At 45.4% G+C, this 24,069-nt stretch overlaps 1 protein-coding gene across 1 annotated transcript in view; it reads left to right on the top strand.

The window, feature by feature from the left end:
* Positions 1-23,207, top strand: part of LOC138671977 (uncharacterized) — an 84,753-nt gene extending 61,546 nt beyond the window's left edge. The window contains exon 2 of the mRNA XM_069760078.1: positions 21,680-23,207. Coding sequence (XP_069616179.1) covers positions 21,945-22,919 — 975 coding nt within the window. The 5' untranslated portion in view covers positions 21,680-21,944 and the 3' untranslated portion in view covers positions 22,920-23,207. The remainder of the gene's footprint in view (positions 1-21,679) is intronic.
* Positions 23,208-24,069: the final 862 nt, after the last annotated feature.

Below are 24,069 nucleotides of genomic sequence, written 5' to 3'. Positions count from 1 at the left end.
GCAAAAACCTGATGTGTGAAATTAGCCAGATAGATATGTGGATAGAAACATCTATGTATCTACTATATAACTGTCTAAGGGTCACTTCCATCTGCCTGTCTGTGTCTGTGACGGAAATCCCAATTCGCTGATTGGTCGCGACTACGTGGCTCCTATATACTACATGGCTGTTATATGAAGACACAAAAGAGAATAGTGAAACCAAAAACACTCAGTTTGAAAAAATGTTGCAGTAATCCGCAAGTGCTAGTAAAAGATGTAAAAAACAGGGTATTTGGTTGATACGTTTTTTGCAAAAAATGTATACTAAGCTGCTCTACCAATCTTCACGGTATACCCTTATCAGAGCAGTCCTAACTAATGTATGCAATCCCTATCTGATGTATTTAAAAACCTGATCATCTGTATATAACCTGTGTGAACAGGGTTCAGAGAGGAAAAATCCATGTGTGCATACAGGGTAGAACAGCTTTTGTGCGGATAGCCCAAGAGGAGTGGTGGAACTCCCCAGTCTTGTAGACACAAGAGAACAATTATGGAAACAGGAACACATGGGCTACTTGCACAGTGAACAAGTCTGTATGATCATGTTCACACACCACCAAGAAAACTGAAGACACAAAAGAGAATAGTGAAACCAAAAACACTCAGTTTGAAAAAATGTTGCAGTAATCCGCAAGTGCTAGTAAAAGATGTAAAAAACAGGGTATTTGGTTGATACGTTTTTTGCAAAAAATGTATACTAAGCTGCTCTACCAATCTTCATGGTATACCCTTATCAGAGCAGTCCTAACTAATGTATGCAATCCCTATCTGATGTATTTAAAAACCTGATCATCTGTATATAACCTGTGTGAACAGGGTTCAGAGAGGAAAAATCCATGTGTGCATACAGGGTAGAACAGCTTTTGTGCAGATAGCCCAAGAGGAGTGGTGGAACTCCCCAGTCTTGTAGACACAAGAGAACAATTATGGAAACAGGAACACATGGGCTACTTGCACAGTGAACAAGTCTGTATGATCATGTTCACACACCACCAAGAAACCTGAAGACACAAAAGAGAATAGTGAAACCAAAAACACTCAGTTTGAAAAAATGTTGCAGTAATCCGCAAGTGCTAGTAAAAGATGTAAAAAACAGGGTATTTGGTTGATACGTTTTTTGCAAAAAATGTATACTAAGCTGCTCTACCAATCTTCACGGTATACCCTTATCAGAGCAGTCCTAACTAATGTATGCAATCCCTATCTGATGTATTTAAAAACCTGATCATCTGTATATAACCTGTGTGAACAGGGTTCAGAGAGGAAAAATCCATGTGTGCATACAGGGTAGAACAGCTTTTGTGCAGATAGCCCAAGAGGAGTGGTGGAACTCCCCAGTCTTGTAGACACAAGAGAACAATTATGGAAACAGGAACACATGGGCTACTTGCACAGTGAACAAGTCTGTATGATCATGTTCACACACCACCAAGAAACCTGAAGACACAAAAGAGAATAGTGAAACCAAAAACACTCAGTTTGAAAAAATGTTGCAGTAATCCGCAAGTGCTAGTAAAAGATGTAAAAAACAGGGTATTTGGTTGATACGTTTTTTGCAAAAAATGTATACTAAGCTGCTCTACTAATCTTCACGGTATACCCTTATCAGAGCAGTCCTAACTAATGTATGCAATCCCTATCTGATGTATTTAAAAACCTGATCATCTGTATATAACCTGTGTGAACAGGGTTCAGAGAGGAAAAATCCATGTGTGCATACAGGGTAGAACAGCTTTTGTGCAGATAGCCCAAGAGGAGTGGTGGAACTCCCCAGTCTTGTAGACACAAGAGAACAATTATGGAAACAGGAACACATGGGCTACTTGCACAGTGAACAAGTCGTATGATCATGTTCACACACCACCAAGAAACCTGAAGACACAAAAGAGAATAGTGAAACCAAAAACACTCAGTTTGAAAAAATGTTGCAGTAATCCGCAAGTGCTAGTAAAAGATGTAAAAAACAGGGTATTTGGTTGATACGTTTTTTGCAAAAAATGTATACTAAGCTGCTCTACTAATCTTCACGGTATACCCTTATCAGAGCCGTCCTAACTAATGTATGCAATCCCTATCTGATGTATTTAAAAACCTGATCATCTGTATATAACCTGTGTGAACAGGGTTCAGAGAGGAAAAATCCATGTGTGCATACAGGGTAGAACAGCTTTTGTGCAGATAGCCCAAGAGGAGTGGTGGAACTCCCCAGTCTTGTAGACACAAGAGAACAATTATGGAAACAGGAACACATGGGCTACTTGCACAGTGAACAAGTCGTATGATCATGTTCACACACCACCAAGAAACCTGAAGACACAAAAGAGAATAGTGAAACCAAAAACACTCAGTTTGAAAAAATGTTGCAGTAATCCGCAAGTGCTAGTAAAAGATGTAAAAAACAGGGTATTTGGTTGATACGTTTTTTGCAAAAAATGTATACTAAGCTGCTCTACCAATCTTCACGGTATACCCTTATCAGAGCAGTCCTAACTAATGTATGCAATCCCTATCTGATGTATTTAAAAACCTGATCATCTGTATATAACCTGTGTGAACAGGGTTCAGAGAGGAAAAATCCATGTGTGCATACAGGGTAGAACAGCTTTTGTGCAGATAGCCCAAGAGGAGTGGTGGAACTCCCCAGTCTGGCTGTTATATACCACGTGGCTGCTATATATTATGTGGGCTGTGTTATATACTACGTGGCCGTGCTATATACTACGTGGCTGTGCTATATACTACGTGGCTGTGCTAAATACTACGTGGCTGTCTGTGTTACATGGGCTGTGCTATATACTATGTGGCTGCTATATACATACATACATACATATTCTAGATTACACGAATCGGGCCACCATCTAGTCTATAGATATATCTATAGATATATCCATAGATAGGCCGATGTTGATTAACCCCTTTCTGCCATTAGACGTACTATTCTGTCCATGTGTGGTGGGCCCTACTTCCCAAGGACGGAATAGTACGTCCAGCGCGATCGGCCGCGCTCACAGGGGGAGTGCGGCCGATCGCGGCCGGGTGTCAGCTGCTTATCTGTTGTGAATTCTGCTCTTGGGCTCCCTCCGGTGGTTATGAGTGGTAGTGCTGCGGTAGTTGGATCGCAGCATTTATCAGGTGTATCTATTTTTTGCAATTTGGGCTGGGCTATATAGCCTTGCTTGATCCTTTATTCAGTGCCAGTTGTCCATTGTTTTTGGAGGATTCACATCCCTTCTGGTCTCTCCTGTTTGCTGTGCTTTTCTTCAAAGATAAGTCCTGGCTTTGTTTTTGCTGTCCACCTGCTGTGGACCTTATAGTTCTGTGCATTTTCATGTTTTTGTCTTGTCCAGCTTAGTCTGTGAAGGATTTTTTGCAGCCTAGCTATTTCTCTGGAGATGCAGATATACCCTCCATGTCTTTAGTCAGATGTGGTGTTTTGTATTTTCTGTGGTGGATATTTTCTAGTGTTTTAATACTGACCGCATAGTACTCTGTTCTATGCTTTCTTTTTAGCTAGTATGGCCTCCTATGCTAAATCCTGATTTCATTTCTGCGTATGTTATTTCCCTCTCCTCTCACAGTCAATATTTGTGGGGGGGCTGTCTTTCCTTTGGGGATTTTCTCTGAGGCAAGATAGGTTTCCTGTTTCTGTCTTTAGAGGTAGTTAGCTCTTAGGCTGTGTCGAAGGGTCTAGGGAGTGTTAGGTACCCCCCCCAACTACTTCTAGTTGCGCTGTTAAGTTCAGGGTTTGCGGTCAGTACAGGTTCCACCTTCTCCAGAGTACGTCTCATGCTGCTCCAAGGCCACCAGATCATAACAGTACAACTGGCCAACAATGAGTTAATTGCATCTTAGAAGAAGGGAGGAAAGATTTTGAGCCATTTTTTTTCCTTAGCCTGTTTGGTCTGTTCCTCCCTCTTTACCTCTGGGTGGCTACGGAACCTAGTAATAACATGAGTGTTCAGGAGTTAGTTTCTCTTGTGGATCAGCTTGCTGCTAGGGTACAGGGTATTTCACATTATATTGTTCAGATTCCTGCCTTAGAACCTAGGATTCCCACTCCTGATTTATTCTTTGGTGACAGATCCAAATTTTTGAGTTTCAAAAATAACTGTAAACTGTTTTTTGCATTCAGACCCCGGTCTTCTGGTGATCCCATTCAGCAGGTTAAAATCATCATATCCCTGCTGCGTGGTGACCCACAGGATTGGGCATTTTCCCTGGAAACTGGCAATCCTGCTTTGCTTAATGGTGATTCTTTCTTTGAAGCATTGGGGTTATTGTATGATGAGCCTAATTCTGTGGATCAAGCTGAGAAAATCTTGCTGGACCTGTGTCAAGGTCAAGAAGCGGCAGAATCGTATTGCCAGAAATTTAGAAAATGGTCTGTACTGACTAAATGGAATGAGGATGCCTTGGCGGCAATTTTCAGAAAGTGCCTTTCTGAATCCGTTAAAGATGTTATGGTGGGGTTCCCCACTCCTGCTGGTCTGAGTGATTCTATTTCTCTGGCCATTCAGATTGATCGGCGCTTGCGCGAGCACAGAGTTGTGCACACTGTGGCGTTGTCCTCTGAGCGGAGCCCTGAGCCTATGCAGTGTGATAGGATTCTGTCTAGAACAGAACGACAAGGATTCAGACGTCAAAATGGGTTGTGTTATTATTGTGGCGATGCTTCTCATGTCATTTCAGTCTGTCCTAAGCGGACAAAGAAGATCGCTAGTTCTGTTACCATCAGTACTGTACAACCTAAATTTCTGTTATCTGTGACCTTGATCTGCTCATTATCATCATTTTCTGTCATGGCATTTGTGGATTCAGGCGCCGCTCTGAACTTAATGGACTTAGAATTTGCCAGACGTTGTGGTTTCCCCTTGCAGCCTTTGCAGAACCCTATTCCTTTAAGGGGCATTGATGCTACACCGTTGGCTAAAAATAAACCTCAGTTTTGGACACAGCTGACCATGCGCATGGCGCCAGCCCATCAGGAAGATTGTCGCTTTCTGGTGTTGCATAATTTACATGATGATATTGTGCTGGGTTTTCCATGGTTACAGCTACATAATCCGTTGTTAGATTGGAAATCTATGTCTTTGACTAGTTGGGGTTGTCAGGGGGTTCATGGTCACGTTCCTTTGATGTCAATTTCCTCTTCCCCCTCTTCTGAAATTCCTGAGTTTTTGTCAGATTTCCAGGATGTATTTGATGAGCCCAAATCCAGTTCCCTTCCACCACATAGGGACTGTGATTGTGCTATTGACTTGATTCCAGGTTGTAAGTTCCCTAAGGGCCGACTTTTCAACCTGTCTGTGCCAGAACATGCCGCCATGCGGAGCTCTATTAAGGAGTCTTTGGAGAAGGGGCATATTCGGCCATCTTCTTCACCATTGGGAGCAGGTTTTTTTTTTGTTGCCAAGAAGGATGGCTCCTTGAGACCCTGTATTGATTATCGCCTCTTGAATAAGATCACGGTCAAATTTCAATACCCGTTGCCTTTGCTTACTGATTTGTTTGCTAGGATTAAGGGGGCTAGCTGGTTTACTAAGATTGACCTTCAAGGGGCATATAATCTTATTCGTATTAAGCAGGGTGACGAATGGAAAACTGCATTTAATACGCCCGAAGGCCATTTTGAATACCTTGTGATGCCATTCGGACTCTCTAATGCTCCATCTGTGTTCCAATCCTTCATGCATGATATCTTTCGGAGTTATCTTGATAAATTCATGGTTGTATATTTGGATGATATTTTGATTTTTTCCGATGATTGGGAGTCTCATGTGAAACAGGTCAGGATGGTATTTCAGATCCTCCGTAATAATGCTTTATCTGTGAAGGGGTCAAAGTGCCTCTTTGGAGTGCAAAAGGTTTCTTTTTTGGGCTTCATTTTTTTTCTCCCACATCTATAGAAATGGATCCGGTTAAGGTTCAGGCCATTCATGATTGGATTCAGCCCACATCTGTGAAGAGCCTTCAGAAATTCTTGGGCTTTGCTAAATTTTATCGTCGTTTCATTACCAACTTCTCCAGTGTGGTTAAACCTCTGACCGATTTGACGAGGAAAGGCAATGATGTGACGAATTGGTCCTCTGCGGCTGTTTCTGCCTTTCAGGAGCTTAAACGCCGATTTAGTTCTGCCCCTGTGTTGCGTCAGCCGGATGTTTCTCTTCCATTTCAGGTTGAGGTTGACACGTCTGAGATTGGGGCAGGGGCCGTTTTGTCTCAGAGGAATTCTGATGGTTCCTTGATGAAACCGTGTGCCTTCTTTTCTCGGAAGTTTTCACCTGCGGAACGCAATTATGATGTCGGCAATCGGGAGTTGTTGGCTATGAAGTGGGCATTTGAGGAGTGGCGACATTGGCTTGAGGGGGCCAAGCATTGTATTGTGGTCCTGACCGATCATAAGAATCTGATTTACCTCGAGTCTGCCTAACGGCTGAATCCTAGAGAGGCTCGATAGTCACTGTTTTTCTCCCGTTTTGATTTTGTGGTCTCGTACATTCCTGGTACTAAGAATGTTAAGGCGGATGCCCTCTCTAGGAGTTTTTTTCCTGATTCCCCTGGGGTTCTTGAGCCGGTCGGCACTCTGAAGGAAGGGGTGATTCTTTCTGCCATCTCCCCTGATTTATGATGGGTTCTTCAGGAGTTTCAGGCTGATAAACCTGACCGCTGTCCAGTGGGGAAACTGTTTGTACCTGATAGATGGACTAGTAAAGTGATTTCTGAGGTTCATTGTTCTGTGTTGGATGGCCATCCTGGGATTTTTGGTACCAGAGATTTGGTTGGTAGGTCCTTTTGGTGGCCTTCTTTGTCGCGGGATGTGCGTTCTTTTGTGCAGTCCTGTGGGATTTGTGCGCGGGCTAAGCCTTGCTGTTCCCGCGCTAGTGGGTTGCTTTTGACTTTGCCGGTCCCTGAGAGACCTTGGACGCATATTTCTATGGATTTTATTTCAGATCTTCCGGTTTCCCAGAGAATGTCGGTTATCTGGGTGGTTTGTGACCGGTTTTCTAAGATGGTTCATTTGGTACCTTTGCCTAAATTGCCTTCCTCTTCTGATTTGGTTCCCTAGTTTTTTCAGCATGTGGTTCGTTTGCATGGCATTCCGGAGAATATTGTGTCCGATAGAGGTTCCCAGTTTGTTTCTAGGTTTTGGCAGGCCTTTTGTGCTAGGCTGGGCATTGATTTGTCTTTTTCTTCCGCATTTCATCCTCAGACAAATGGCCAGACCGAGCGAACTAATCAGACTTTGGAAACTTATTTGAGATGCTTTGTGTCTGCTGATCAGGATGATTGGGTGGCTTTCTTGCCATTGGCCGAGTTTGCCCTTAATAATCGGGCTAGTTCTGCTACCTTGGTTTCGCCTTTTTTTTGTAATTTTGGTTTTCATCCTCGTTTTTCTTCAGGGCAGGTTGAGCCTTCTGATTGTCCTGGTGTGGATTCTGTGGTTGACAGGCTGCAGCAGATTTGGGCTCATGTGGTGGACAATTTGGTGTTGTCTCAGGAGGAGGCTCAACGTTTTGCTAACCATCGTCGGTGTGTTGGTTCCCGGCTTTGGGTTGGGGATTTGGTCTGGTTGTCTTCCAGTCATGTTCCTATGAAGGTTTCTTCCCCTAAGTTCAAGCCTCGGTTTATTGGTCCTTATAGGATTTCTGAGATTATCAATCCAGTGTCTTTTTGTTTGGCCCTTCCAGCCTCTTTTTCCATCCATAATGTGTTCCATAGATCTTTGTTGCGGAAGTATGTAGTGCCTGTTGTTCCCTCTGTTGATCCTCCGGCCCCGGTGTTGATTGATGGGGAGTTGGAGTATGTGGTTGAGAAGATTTTGGATTCTCGTTTTTCGAGGCGGAGGCTTCAGTATCTGGTCAAATGGAAGGGTTATGGCCAGGAGGATAATTCTTGGGTTGTTGCCTCCGATGTTCATGCTGATGATTTGGTTCATGCCTTTCATTTGGCTCGTCCTGATCGGCCTGGGGGCTCTGGTGAGGGTTCGGTGACCCCTCCTCAAGGGGGGGGTACTGTTGTGAATTCTGCTCTTGGGCTCTTTCCGGTGGTTATGAGTGGTAGTGCTGCGGTAGTTGGATCGCAGCATTTATCAGGTGTATCTATTTTTTGCAATTTGGGCTGGGCTATATAGCCTTGCTTGATCCTTTAGTCAGTGCCAGTTGTCCATTGTTTTTGGAGGATTCACATCCCTTCTGGTCTCTCCTGTTTACATAGTAACATAGTAACATAGTTAGTAAGGCCGAAAAAAGACATTTGTCCATCCAGTTCAGCCTATATTCCATCATAATAAATCCCCAGATCTACGTCCTTCTACAGAACCTAATAATTGTATGATACAATATTGTTCTGCTCCAGGAAGACATCCAGGCCTCTCTTGAACCCCTCGACTGAGTCCGCCATCACCACCTCCTCAGGCAAGCAATTCCAGATTCTCACTGCCCTAACAGTAAAGAATCCTCTTCTATGTAAGGTGGAAAAACCTTCTCTCCTCCAGACGCAAAGAATGCCCCCTTGTGCCCGTCACCTTCCTTGGTATAAACAGATCCTCAGCGAGATATTTGTATTGTCCCCTTATATACTTATACATGGTTATTAGATCGCCCCTCAGTCGTCTTTTTTCTAGACTAAATAATCCTAATTTCGCTAATCTATCTGGGTATTGTAGTTCTCCCATCCCCTTTATTAATTTTGTTGCCCTCCTTTGTACTCTCTCTAGTTCCATTATATCCTTCCTGAGCACCGGTGCCCAAAACTGGACACAGTACTCCATGTGCGGTCTAACTAGGGATTTGTACAGAGGCAGTATAATGCTCTCATCATGTGTATCCAGACCTCTTTTAATGCACCCCATGATCCTGTTTGCCTTGGCAGCTGCTGCCTGGCACTGGCTGCTCCAGGTAAGTTTATCATTAACTAGGATCCCCAAGTCCTTCTCCCTGTCAGATTTACCCAGTGGTTTCCCATTCAGTGTGTAATGGTGATATTGATTCCTTCTTCCCATGTGTATAACCTTACATTTATCATTGTTAAACCTCATCTGCCACCTTTCAGCCCAAGTTTCCAACTTATCCAGATCCATCTGTAGCAGAATACTATCTTCTCTTGTATTAACTGCTTTACATAGTTTTGTATCATCTGCAAATATCGATATTTTACTGTGTAAACCTTCTACCAGATCATTAATGAATATGTTGAAGAGAACAGGTCCCAATACTGACCCCTGCGGTACCCCACAGGTCACAGCAACCCAGTTAGAGACTATACCATTTATAACCACCCTCTGCTTTCTATCACTAAGCCAGTTACTAACCCATTTACACACATTTTCCCCCAGACCAAGCATTCTCATTTTGTGTACCAACCTCTTGTGCGGCACGGTATCAAACGCTTTGGAAAAATTGAGATATACCACGTCCAATGACTCACCGTGGTCCAGCCTATAGCTTACCTCTTCATAAAAACTGATTAGATTGGTTTGACAGGAGCGATTTCTCATAAACCCATGCTGATATGGAGTTAAACAGTTATTCTCATTGAGATAATCCAGAATAACATCCCTCAGAAACCATTCAAATATTTTACCAACAATAGAGGTTAGACTTACTGGCCTATAATTTCCAGGTTGACTTTTAGAGCCCTTTTTGAATATTGGCACCACATTTGCTATGCGCCAGTCCTGCGGAACAGACCCTGTCGCTATAGAGTCCCTAAAAATAAGAAATAATGGTTTATCTATTACATTACTTAGTTCTCTTAGTACTCGTGGGTGTATGCCATCCGGACCCGGAGATTTATCTATTTTAATCTTATTTAGCCGGTTCCGCACCTCTTCTTGGGTTAGATTGGTGACCCTTAATATAGGGTTTTCATTGTTTCTTGGGATTTCACCTAGCATTTCATTTTCCACCGTGAATACCGTGGAGAAGAAGGTGTTTAATATGTTAGCTTTTTCCTCGTCATCTACAACCATTCTTTCGTCACTATTTTTTAAGGGGCTGTTTGCTGTGCTTTTCTTCAAAGATAAGTCCTGGCTTTGGTTTTGCTGTCCTCCTGCTGTGGACCTTATAGTTCTGTGCATTTTCATGTTTTTGTCTTGTCCAGCTTAGTCTGTGAAGGATTTTTTGCAGCCTAGCTATTTCTCTGGAGATGCAGATATACCCTCCACGTCTTTAGTCAGATGTGGTGTTTTGTATTTTCTGTGGTGGATATTTTCTAGTGTTTTAATACTGACCGCATAGTACTCTGTTCTATTCTTTCTTTTTAGCTAGTATGGCCTCCTATGCTAAATCCTGATTTCATTTCTGCGTATGTTATTTCCCTCTCCTCTCACAGTCAATATTTGTGGGGGGCTGTCTTTCCTTTGGGGATTTTCTCTGAGGCAAGATAGGTTTCCTGTTTCTGTCTTTAGGGGTAGCTAGCTCTTAGGCTGTGTCTAGGGGTCTAGGGAGTGTTAGGTACCCCCCACGGCTACTTCTAGTTGCCCTGTTAAGTTCAGGGTTTGCGGTCAGTAGAAGGTTCCACCTTCTCCAGAGTACGTCTCATGCTGCTCCAAGGCCACCAGATCATAACACTTATCGCAGCTGACATCCGGCACATTAACCCCCGGCACACCGCGATCAAACATGATCGCGATGTGTCGGCAGTGCAGGGAAGCATCGCGCAGGGAGGGGGCTCCCTTCGGGCTTCCCTGAGACCCCCGCAGCAACGCGATGTGATCGCGTTGCTGCGAGGGTCTCTTACCTTCCTCCCTGCAGCAAAGCCCGGATCCGATATGGCCGCGGCATCCGGGTCCTGCAGGGAGGGAGGTGGCTTACCAAGTGCCTGCTCAGAGCAGGCACTTGGTAACGCTGCAGCGCTCTTTGACAGATCGGTGATCTGACAGAGTGCTGTGCAAACTGTCAGATCACCAATCTGTATTGTCCCCCCTGGGACAAAGTAAAAGAGTAAAAAAAAATTTTTCCAAGTGTGTAAAAAAAAAAAAAAAAAACCTAAATAATGAAAAAAAAATACAGTATATATTATTCCCATAAATACATTTCTTTATCTAAATAAAAAAAAAAACAATAAAAGTACACATATTTAGTATTGCCGCGTCCGTAACAACCCGAACTATAAAGCGGTCCCACTAGTTAACCCCTTCAGTAAACACCGTAAGAAAAAAAAAAAACGAGGCAAAAAACAACGCTTTATTATCATTTCGCCGAACAAAAAGTGGAATAATACGCGATCAAAAAGACAAATATAAATAACCATGGTACCGCTGAAAGTGTCATCTTGTCCCGCAAAAAACGAGCTGCCATACAGCAACATCAGCAAAAAAATAAGAAAGTTATAGTTCTCAGAATAAAGCGATGCAAAAATAATTATTTTTTCTATAAAATAGTTTTTATCGTATAAATGCACCAAAACATTAAAAAATGATATAAATGAGGTGTTGCTGTAATCGTACTGACCCGAAGAATAAAACTGCTTTATCCATTTTACCAAACGCGGAACGGTATAAACACCTCCCCCAAAAGAAATTCAGGAATAGCTGGTTTTTGGTCATTCTGCCTCACAAAAATCGGAATAAAAAGCGATCAAAAAATGTCACGTGCCCGAAAATGTTACCAATAAAAACGTCAACTCGTCCCGCGAAAAAACAAGACCTCACATGACTCTGTGGACTCAAATATGGAAAAATTATAGCTCTCAAAATGTGGTAACGCAAAAAATATTTTTTGCAATAAAAAGCGTCTTTCAGTGTGTGACGGCTGCCAATCATAAAAATCCGCTAAAAAACCCGCTATAAAAGTAAATCAAACTCCCCTTCATCACCCCCTTAGTTAGGAAAAAATTAAAAAATTAAAAAAATGTATTTATTTCCATTTTCCCATTAGGATTAGGGCTAGGGTTAGGGTTAGGGCTAGGGTTAGGGCTAGGGTTAGGGTTAGGGCTAGGGTTAGGGTTAGGGCTAGGGTTAGGGCTAGGGTTAGGGCTAGGGTTAGGGTTGGGGCTAGGGTTAGCATTAGGGCTAGGGTTAAGGCTACAGTTAGGGTTGGGGCTAAAGTTAGGGTTAGGGTTTGGATTACATTTGCGGTTGGGAATAGTGTTGGGATTAGGGTTAGGGGTGTGTCTGGGTTAGAGGTGTGGTTAGGGTTACTGTTGGAATTAGGGTTAGGGGTGTGTTTGGATTAGGGTTTCAGTTATAATTGGGGGGTTTCCACTGTTTAGACACATCAGGGGCTCTCCAAACGCGACATGGCGTCCTATCTCAATTCCAGCCAATTCTGCGTTGAAAAAGTAAAACAGTGCTCCTTCCCTTCCGAGCTCTCCCGTGTGCCCAAACAGGAGTTTACCCCAACATATGGGGTATCAGCGTACTCAGGACGAATTGGACAACAACTTTTGGGGTCCAATTTCTCCTGTTACCCTTGGAAAAATACAAAACTGGGGGCTAAAAAATAATTTTTGTGGGAAAAAAAAGATTTTTTATTTTCACGGCTCTGCGTTATAAACTGTAGTAAAATACTTGGGGGCTCAAAGTTCTCACAACACATCTAGATAAGTTCCTTGGGGGGTCTAGTTTCCAATATGGGGTCACTTGTGGGGGGTTTCTACTGTTTAGGTACATTAGGGGCTCTGCAAACACAATGTGATGCCTGCAAACCATTCCATCTAAGTCTTTATTCCAAATGGCGCTCCTTCCCTTCCGAGCCCTCCCATGCGCCCAAACGCTGCTTCCCCCCCACATATAGGGTATCAGTGCACTCAGGACAAATTGCACAACAACTTTTGGGGTCCAATTTCTCCTAATACCCTCAGGAAAATACAAAACTGGGGGCTAAAAATTAATTTTTGTGTGAAAAAATTTTTGTTATATTTTTACGGCTCTGCATTATAAACTTCTGTGAAGCTTTTGGTGGGTCAAAGTGCTCACCACACATCTAGATAAGTTCCTTAGGGGGTCTACTTTTCAAAATGGTGTCACTTGTGGGGGGTTTCAATGTTTAGGCACATCAGTGGCTCTCCAAACGCAACATGGCGTCCCATCTCAATTCCTGTCAATTTTGCATTGAAAAGTAAAACAGCGCTCCTTCCCTTCCGAGCTCTCCCATGCGCCCAAACAGTGGTTTACCCCCACATATGGGGTATCAGCGTACTCAGGACAAATTGTACAACAACTTTTTTGTTCCAATTTCTTCTCTTACCATTGGGAAAATAAAAAATTGGGGGCGAAATGATAATTTTTGTGAAAAAAAATGATTTTTTATTTTTACGGTTCTGCATTATAAACTTCTGTGAAGCATTTGGTGGGTCAAAGTGCTCACCACACCTCTAGATAAGTTTCTTAGGAGGTCTACTTTCCAAAATGGTGTCACTTGTGGGGGGTTTCAATGTTTAGGCACATCAGTGGCTCTCCAAACGCAACATGGCGTCCCATCTCCATTCCAGTCAATTTTGCATTGAAAAGTCAAATGGCGCTCCTTCCCTTCCGAGCTCTGCCATGCGCCCAAACTGTGGTTAACCCCCACATATGGGGTATCAGCGTACTCAGGACAAATTGTACAACAACGTTTGTGGTCCATTTTCTCCTGTAACCCTTGGTAAAATAAAACAAATTGGAGCTGAAGTAAATTTTTTGTGAAAAAAAGTTAAATGTTAGTTTTTATTTAAACATTCCAAAAATTCCTGTGAAACACCTGAAGGGTTAATAAACTTTTTGAATATGGTTTTGAGCACCTTGAGGGGTGCAGTTTTTAGAATGGTGTCACACTTGGGTATTTTCTATCATATAGACCCCTCAAAATGACTTCAAATGAGATGTGGTCCCTAAAACAAAATGGTGTTGTAAAAATGAGAAATTGCTGGTCAACTTTTAACCCTTATAACTCCCTAACAAAAAAAAATTTTGGTTCCAAAATTATGCTGATGCAAAGTAGACATGTGGGAAATGTTACTTATTAAGTATTTTGTGTGACATATCTCTGTGATTTAATTGCATAAAAATTCAAAGCTGGAAAATTGCGAAATTTTCAAAATTTTTGCCAAATTTCCGTTTTTCACAAATAAACGCAGGTAATATCAAAGAAATTTTACCACTATCATGAAGTACAATATGTCACGAGAAAACAATGTCAGAATCACCGGGATCCATTGAAGCGTTCCAGAGTTATAACCTCATAAAGCGACAGTGGTCAGAATTGTAAAAATTGGCCCAGTCCATAACGTGCAAACCACCCTTGGGGGTAAAGGGGTTAATGAACATAAAGAAAAAAACAGGGAAAAAGCGGCGTGGGCTCCCGCGCAATTTTCTGCGCCAGAGGGGAAAAGCCAATGGCCAATATTTGTAGCCCGGGAAGGGGTTAATACCCATGGCCCCTTTCCAGGCTATGAATATCAGCCCGCAGCTGTCTGCGTAGCCTTTACTGGCTATTAAAATAGGGGGACCCCCCAAAAAATTACGTGGGGTCCCCCTATATTTTATAGCCAGAAAGGCTACGCAGACAGCTGCGGGCTGATATTCATAGCCTAGAAAAGGGCCATGGGTATTGGCCCCCCGGCTACAAATACCAGTCCGCAGCCACCCCAGAAATGGCGCATCTGTAAGATGCGCCAATTCCGGCACTTAGCCCTCTCTTCCCACTCCCGAGTAGCAGTGGGATATGGGGTAATAAGGGGTTAGTGTCACCTTGCTATTGTAAGGTGACATTAAGCCGGGTTAATAATGGAGAGGCATCAATAAGACACATATCCATTATTAATCCTAGAGTAGTGAAAGGGTTAAAAAAAATATTAAAGACACAGCCAGAAAAAAGTATTTTAATATTCATAATTTAACCATACTTACCATACTTCAGCACCTGCAAAAAATGTAAAATAATAAACCGTATACTCCCTGTCCGACGCATTCCAATCAATAACGAGTGTCCCACGACGATCTCCCCTATAGAACAGCGACATCCGGTGATGTCACTGCTCTATAGGCCCTCCAGTGACACACTGACAGGAGACAATGGCTCCTGCAGTGCATCACTGAGAGGTTACTGTAGTTCACTGGCCTCACTTTATGGCATTTGCTGCGTGGGAACTTTCTCACACAGCAATGCCAAAAAATGTCATATGTGTATTGTATGTTGTATGTACTGTCATATGTACTGTCATATGTTGTATGTACTGTTATAATATATGACAGAACTTACAACATATATGTTGTATGTTCTGTCATATGTTATATGTTCGTGGGTTAGTTTGTTTGTTTTTTTTTGCATTCAACACATTAGCCGGATGATTGGACTACTACTGTCCCATCATTGGCTAATGTGTCAATCACTGTCACTGTAGCAGGCATAGCCCGATGGGACTTGTAGTCCCATCGGATGATGCCTGCATGCGCACACACCCCCAAGGACCCCCCCACAGCCCGGCACAGACCCCTGACAGCCCGCCGCAGACCCTTGACAGCCAGGCGCAGACCCCCAGCAGCCCCGCGATCCCCACAGACCCTCGCGATCGCCGCACACAGACACGCACATCTTCCCCGCACACACACAGTCTCCACCCACGCACCGCCCACACACTATTCCCCTTCCCGATCTGCAGTGTTTCTCACAGCATAACCGCAGCTCTTTTTTAGATCTGCGGTTTTGCTGCGGATGTGCCCGACTCAATGGGTGCAGAAACGCTGTAGATTCGCACAAATAAATGACATGCTCCTTCTTTTAACCCGCAGTGTTTTCAGTGCGGAGTTTTCCGCACCATTAGCACAGCATTTTTTGTTTTCCATCGATTTACATTGTACTGTAAATAACTTGCGGATCTGCAGCGTTTATGCATGGTAAAAACGCTGCGGATCCGCAGGAAATCTGCAACGTGTGCACATAGCCTTTATCTTTGTCAGGCCAAAACAATGTCATCATTTACATAGAAGGTAATTAGACTGCTTTACAAAAGTATTAATCTGGGTATAATATTCTAAGATATTATACCACCTCATGATTTTGGGGGTTTGACCCACGGGGCCTTAACCAATCCTCAAAATATAACTTGTGCTGCAATAATTAACTTGCTTTTCAAAAATGTTGGGCAACTGATTTAGAAAGGGGGGTCTGAACTTTAGGATGCCCACCTTTGCTGAGTATGATAAGTATAAGCTACGGACTGTGGCTGAAGACACAACTCAACAGCTTATCTGGTGGTGGAACACTTGAGGCAATGTGCACAAGGTTTTTGACACATTAAAAAAACATATGTTTTCCAAACGGAAATTGCTACAGAAAATGCTCCTTTTTAGGCCGGTTTCACACGTCAGTGGCTCCGGTACGTGAGGTGAGTTTCCTCACGTACCGGAGACACTGACACACGTAGACACATTGAGATCAATGCTTCTGTGCAGATGTCATTGATTTTTTGCGGAACGTGTGTCCGTGTGCCAAACACGGAGACATGTCAGTGTTCGTGGGAGCACACGGATCACACTGACCCATTAAAGTCAATGGGTGCGTGTAAACACGTACCGCACACAGATGACGTCCGTGTGCCGTCCGTGTGCGTTTTTCAAATTTTAGGGTTAACATTTGAAGCAATTGTAGCAATTAACAGACAGGTGTCTAGACATTGATTGGGACAAAGCTAAACATAAGTCTAGACATCATTTTAGGCTCTGAGGTGAAGTTGTCAACATATCAGAGTGCTGGCATCTTCATACTCTGCTGACTGGCTAATATTATGCCCCCTCGTGTGGACACAGAGAAGCTAATTACTTTGGTGGAGCAAAATCCGCAATTATGGGACACATGATGTGATGCGAAGGATACCATGACAGGCTGGCTATTGAACGGGCTTGGTTTGCTGTAGCTGAGCAGCTGTACCCCAGACGTGGTTGGTCCACATATTCACCCGCAAAGCAGGCAAAGTTTGGTAAGTTAGCCCAGGGCCGTATTTGCCACTAGGCACTTGAGGGCACGTGCCTAGGGCACCCAACCAACCATCCACCCACCCACCTCAGCCCCGGCTGCTGCGGGGGGAGGGGGTCTCGGGCGCAGGGCCGTCCGCTATCAGGGCATTACTTGTTAGTGTGCATTTGGCGTCCAGAAATGGGTGCTGTACCTTTAAGCAGCAGCAGGCAGGCCCAAGTGCATCATGGTCCTGACACCGGTCATGTGACATGCTGCGCGCTCTTCTTAATGTAGGAGCACTGGAGCAGACAGCAGAGCTGAGCAGCATGTCATGTTTGTGGGAGAAGATACTGAAGTCGGCAGTGAGCAGGGAGAGGAGGCGGGCAGTGTGAAAGGAAGCTGCAGAGAGGAGTGAGGTGAGAGAGGAGACGGGAGTCTGCTGATGTGAGTGAGGAGAGGGGAGGCTGGTGAGGGGAGAGTAGAGGCTGGTGAGGGGAAGCTGCTAAAGGGAGGATATGAGAGGCTGCTGAGGAGAGGAGATGAGAGGCTGGTGTGGAGAGGCTGGTGAGGGGAGGCTGCTGAGAGGAGATAAGGGGAGGCTGCTGAGAAGAGGAGATGAGGGGAGGCTGCTGAGGAGATGAGAGGGGAGGCTGCTCAGGAGGGAGGCTGGTGAGGAGATGAGAGGCTGGTGGAGAGGAGAGGCTGCAGAGGAGAGGGGAGGCTGCTAAGGAGAGGGGAGGCTGCTGAGGAGATGAGAGGCTGGTGAGGAGAGATGAGGCTGGTGAGGAGAGGAGATGAGAGGCTGGTGAAGGGAGGCTGGAGGAGAGGCTGGTGAGGAGAGGGGAAGCTGCTGAGGAGAGGGGAGGCTGGTGAGGAGAGGCTGGTGAGGAGAGGAGATGAGAGGCTGGTGAGGAGAGGAGATGAGAGGCTGGTGAGGAGAGGAGATGAGAGGCTGGTGAGGAGAGGAGATGAGAGGCTGGTGAGGAGAGGAGATGAGAGGCTGGTGAGGAGATGAGAGGCTGGTGAGGAGAGGCTGGTGAGGAGATGAGAGGCTGGTGAGGGGAGGCTGGTGAGGAGATGAGAGGCTGGTGAGGGGAGGCTGGTGAGGAGATGAGAGGCTGCTGAGAGGAGATGAGAGGCTGGTGAGGAGTGGAGATGCTGGTGAGGGGAGGCTGATGAGGAGGGGAGAGGCTGGTGAGGAGAGGAGATGAGAGGCTGGTGAGGAGATGAGAGGCTGGTGAGGAGAGGCTGGTGAGGAGATGAGAGGCTGGTGAGGGGAGGCTGGTGAGGAGATGAGAGGCTGGTGAGGGGAGGCTGGTGAGGAGATGAGAGGCTGCTGAGAGGAGATGAGAGGCTGGTGAGGAGTGGAGATGCTGGTGAGGGGAGGCTGATGAGGAGGGGAGAGGCTGGTGAGGAGAGGAGATGAGAGGCTCTTGAGGGGAGGCTGGTGAGAGGAGATGAGAGGCCGGTGAGGAGAGGGGAGGCTGGTGAGGGGAGGCTGGTGAGGAGAGGAGATGAGAGGCTGGTGAGGAGAGGAGATGAGAGGCTGGTGAGATGGGAGGCTGGTGAGGAGAGGGGAGGCTGGTGAGGAGAGGGGAGGCTGGAGAGGAGGCTGGTGAGGAGAGGGGAAGCTGCTGAGAGGAGATGAGGGGCTGCTGGTGAGGAGAGGGGCTGCTGGTGAGGAGGGGCTGCTGGTGAGGAGAGGGGAGGCTGGTGAGGAGAGGGGAGGCTGGTGAGGGGAGGCTGCTGAGGAGAGGAGGGGCTGCTGAGGAGAGGGGAGGCTGCTGAGGAGATGAGAGGCTGGTGAGGAGAGGGGAGGCTGCTGAGGAGAGATGAGTGGCTGGTGAGGAGAGGAGAGGCTGGAGAGGAGGCTGGTGAGGAGAGGGGAGGCTGCTGGTGAGGAGAGGGGAGGCTGGTGAGAGGGGAGGCTGGTGAGGGGAGGCTGGTGAGGAGAGGGGAGGCTGGTGAGGAGATGCTGCTGAGAGGCTGCTGAGGAGAGGAGAGGCTGCTGGGGAGAGGAGGCTGCTGAGGAGAGGAGAGGGGAGGCTGCTGAGGAGAGGGGAGGCTGCTGAGGAGAGGCTGCTGAGGAGGAGATGAGAGGCTGGTGAGGAGATGAGAGGCTGGAAAGGAGAGGAGAGGCTGGTGAGGAGAGGGGAAGCTGGTAGGGAGAGGAGAGGGGAGGCTGGTGGAGAGGGGAGGCTGCTGAGGAGAAGATGAGAGGCTGCTGATGGGAGGCTGGTGAGGAGAGGCTGGTGAGAGGAGATGAGAGGGGAGGCTGGTGAGGAGAGGGGAGGCTGGTGAGGAGAGGGGAGGCTGGTGAGGAGAGGGGAGGCTGGTGAGGAGATGCTGCTGAGGAGAGGGGAGGCTGCTGATGAGAGGCTGCTGAGGAGATGAGAGGCTGGTGAGGAGATGAGAGGCTGGAGAGGGGAGGCTGGTGAGGAGAGGGGAAGCTGGTAGGAAGAGGAGAGGGGAGGCTGCTGAGGAGAGAAGATGAGAGGCTGCTGATGGGAGGCTGGTGAGATGGGAGGCTGGTGAGGAGATGGGAGGCTGGTGAGGGGAGGCTGCTGAGGAGATGAGAGGCTGGTGAGGAGAGGATGCTGGTGAGGAGAGGGGAGGCTGGTGAGGAGAGGCTGGTGAGGGGATGGGGAGGCTGGAGAGGAGAGGGGAGGCTGGTGAGGGGAGGCTGGTGAGGAGATGGGAGGCTGGTGAGGAGAGGAGAGGCTGGTGAGGAAATGAGGCTGGTAATGAGAGGCTGGTGAGGAGAGGGGAGGCTGCTGAGGAAAGGAGATGAGAGGCTGCTGAGGAGAGGGGAGGCTGCTGAGGAGAGGAGATGAGAGGCTGCTGAGGAGAGGGGAGGCTGATGAGGAGAGGAGATGAGAGGCTGGTGAGGAGAGGGGAGGCTGGAGAGGAGATGAGAGGCTGGTGAGGGGAGGCTGCTGAGGAGAGGTGAGGCTGGTGATGGGAGGCTGGTGAGATGAGAGGCTGCTGAGGTGCCTGCATCTGGCAGGGGGAGGCTGCATTCGGCAGGTGGAGGCTGCATCTGGCAGGTGGAGGCTGCTTACGGGAGTGAGGAGAGGCTGCTGAGGGAAGTCTGCGTCCTGCATCCAACAGGGTGAGGCTGAAGAGGGGGTTCCCTTTAGAAATCTGTCAAACCTTGCAACCATGGCAGAATCAACTGACCATGTAATGTGTATGAGATTCACCAGATTCTCACATGACAACTGGAAAGGTTTGCTAAAGCTACTTTCACATCAGTGATTTTCTCCATTCGCGGCAGATATGTTACGTGGCAGATGCGGAAAAACTGCAGTATCAGTTACAGGCTGGCAACTCTGCGTTCGGCCTCATTCATTCCCTATGGGACTTGCGGACATCAGCGCCACTTGAGGTTTTGCACTTGAGGCGAGACAAAAAAACACTGCTAGCAGCATTTTTTTTTCCTGTTGCTGCAAGTACCGCATTTGCCGGATCATGGCAAAACCGCAAGTGCTGCACATGTCAGCAAGTCCCATAGGGAATGAATGAGGCCGAACGCACTGTTGCCGTAAGTGATCCGTTACGGATGCGGAAAAACTGCCGCCAATGTCAAAAATCGCTGATGTTAAAGTAGCCTAAGTCACTGCCGATATTATCATACTCACCAATGGGGGAGGCAGGCCGAAAAGTGCCTAGGGCAGCATAAACTCTAAATACGGCCCTGAGTTAGCCCATAGGTGTTCCTTGTTGTATTAAACATGAATTTCTGAGAAACATATGACCAAAATTCATATTGTGCATTATATATGTTAGGGTCCATGTCTTACCATCATAACCATTCGGCTTATGTGTTCTTAATATTTATATTTACATGGACCTTATCATATACACTTTACAAGATTCTTACTACTTTCCAGTATGTTCCCTGTGTTTGATTGATTTTTTCTTCGCATGAAGCATGCTTGTTTATAATTGTTCAAACATCCAGTGTGTGTTTGTGTCAGCATTTTAGGTTTTGTGTGTATATTTTGATTTTTAAAAGTGTTTTTGTCATGTTTGAAAATACTAAAGAATACCTAGGTAACTCAAGTCCTAGTTGTCTGGCATGTTCCCAACCTGCATTTTTGGCACACAATTCCCTGCTGTTACAAAACCTGTTACATGAGATTTGGCAAAGTGAACTGTATTCAAGCATATCTCCATAGATGTCTAATATTATTTTCTCTTATGCTTTACAATGTTTTTTGGGTTTAGATTTTGAAATTGACCGTTGGCCTATATGCCAAAAGTCAAGCCCTTAAAGTCTCTTTTCCTTTTTTAGATGTTTAAATTTATGTGAATTTCAGGTGAAGACTAAGAACACGTTTGTGTTTGAAACGCGTACAGCGAGGGCTGATATGTAATCCTATGCCTAACCAACTATTGGTATCGACTATTTTATGGATTTGTTTCAATAAAGTTTATTGGATTATAATAATCACATTTTGGCCTTTTTCATGGAGCTGGATTAATCAACTCTTTATATTCAAATAACTACACTGTATTTTACCACATTTACAAAGCTTCACCATGTTCCAAAATTCTTGGACAGATTTTACCCATAGTTATTTTTCCCCAGTACATTTGTGCTTTCAATAATCATCATATTTATATGTTCCATTCCAAAACACAAACATGTTCAAAAAGAATCATAAAGTGTTTAATAAATATATATTTTTATAATGTTATTTATGATTTGGTTAGCATTGTGACCTAAACTGTTAATGTTATTTGCTAACTAGGACTGATGACAACCTTGATGACTCGGATGAATCGCCAACAGCCACATCACTGCCATGTACCACGGCATCAGAGACCGAAGCCCCAGCAGACCCGACACCCACAACACAGCCTGATGAGCAGGTGTCTGATGCTGCTGAAACCTCCACTGATGCTGGTCCTGGAAGCACACAAACAGCAGCCCCAAGCACTTCACAAACAACAGCCCCAAGCACTTCACAAACAGAAGCCCCAGCACCACAGGCAGCATCAACAGCAAATCTACCTATGTATCTAACACACACTCTCCGAGATAGGCGAACTAGGCGACAGGAACAGCCACGTATGCTGCCCGAGCTCATTGATGCTAGAGTTTTATCCATACTGAATTCCATGACACCAGAAACTGCTGTAGATAGGTTTTGTCGCTCACTGTCTCCTTGCCTTGTCAAAGTTCCTGATGGATGGCAGGAACGAGTACGTGCTGCAATCTTGACCCTCATTGCTGCAAGTCAAGGAGAGCAGGAACCAAACCAGGTGCTAGGGCCCATTGAACAATGGCGAGCTGCCCACCATCAAATACAGATGCCATCTGCTACCAATATATCAAATGACCAAAATGTAGGTACACAACAAACACAGGAAAGGTCTGCACCCTCGTCCATGCTTCCACCTCCTGCTGTAAGACCTCGTTATCCCCAAAGGTCTGCTCCTGTTTGGTTTCCTCCTGCCCATAGCTACACCCAGGATTATGGTCAAATGTCTGATCCTACCTCTGTGCCCCATTCACGTGGCAGTAGCCAGCAATACGGACAAATGTCTAATCCTACCTCTGTGCCCCATTCACGTGGCAGTAGTCAGCAATATGGACAAATGTCCGATCCTACCTCTGTGCCCCATTCACGTGGCAGTAGTCAGCAATACGGACAAATGTCCGATCCTACCTCAGTGCCCCATTCACGTGGCAGTAGTCAGCAATACGGACAAATGTCCGATCCTACCTCTATGCCCCATTCACGTGGCAGTAGTCAGCAATACGGACAAATGTCCGATCCTACCTCAATGCCTTATTCCTGTGCCAGTAGCCATCAATATTGGCAAATGTCTGCTCCTACCACTGTGCCTCATGCCCGTGCCACAACTCAGCAATATTGGCAAAGGTCTGATCCAAGCCACACCTACAGCCAACATTCCGAATCCCTGTCCTCCAGCATGTCTGTGGGTGATAGTAGTGGTGCTCATTTTGCAATTCCACAGCCCTAAAATCTACCATCAAGGCAACAGACACCGTATGGCAAGAGGTGAGACCTATAGTAGTTCCCAATCTTATGTGAGCCAGATTGGTCAGTCACAACCTACTTTACCTCAACCACAAAGTGTTGATGCAACATTTTTGAAAGAGACAGACCAAATGCAACCTTATACCCCATCTACATCAGGAACAGCATCAGTTTTGCACACTGAACTACCTCAAACAACCACATGCCAGCCCACAGTGACTACAGGACAAATGCCCACACCCTCAACCAGCCCCGAACGTGTCAGCGCAGAAAATACCACAGATGAATCTTTCTCCAGTCATGGTGACTTTATGGATTTATAAGGAACATATTTTGTTATATTTTTGTTGGTAAAGTTAGCTTGATTTGTCAGACACAATTGGCTGACTAAATGTGTTTGCTGAAAAATAAAACACATTGTTCAAGTGTTAATATGTCTTGTTTATTTGGGAATGTATATGTAATTTGCACACTACTTTATTGATATGAGCATAATCATAATGTGTAACACATTTTTCTCCCCAAAAACAAACATGTTCAGCATTAGGTCACACTAACTCATCCATATATTGCAAATACACAATTTCCAAAAAGGATGGTGTAATTATTAATCCGTCAGGGCTTCAAAATAATGATAAAGGATGAGACGGTGGTGATGCACGCAGCTACAGTGACTCTCAGTGAGGTTTTTAAAGATGCGGCCTCTCAAAGACTCAACTGCGTTGATCTATTTTCCATGGCAAACTAGCTTTGGAAATGTACATTTAGATTACAGTACAGTCATGGCCAAAAGTATTAACACCCCTGCAATTCTCTCAGATAATACTCAGTTTCTTCCTGAAAATGATTGCAATCACAAATTCTTTGGTATTATTATCTTCATTTAATTTGTCTTAAATGAAAAAACACAAAAGAGAATGAAGCAAAACATTGATCATTTCACACAAAACTCCAAAAATGGGCCAGACAAAAGTATTGGCACCCTCAGCCTAATACTTGGTTGCACAACCTTCAGCCAAAATAACTGCGACCAACCGCTTCCGGTAACCATCAATGAGTTTCTTACAATGCTCTGCTGGAATTTTAGACCATTCTTCTTTGGTAAACTGCTCCAGGTCCCTGATATTTGAAGG

Source organism: Ranitomeya imitator, chromosome 3, assembly GCF_032444005.1.
Source record: "Ranitomeya imitator isolate aRanImi1 chromosome 3, aRanImi1.pri, whole genome shotgun sequence".
NCBI classification, from domain to species: Eukaryota; Metazoa; Chordata; class Amphibia; order Anura; family Dendrobatidae; genus Ranitomeya; species Ranitomeya imitator.
Note: the sequence above shows the minus strand (reverse complement) of the source record. Positions and strands in the feature narration are given on the sequence as shown.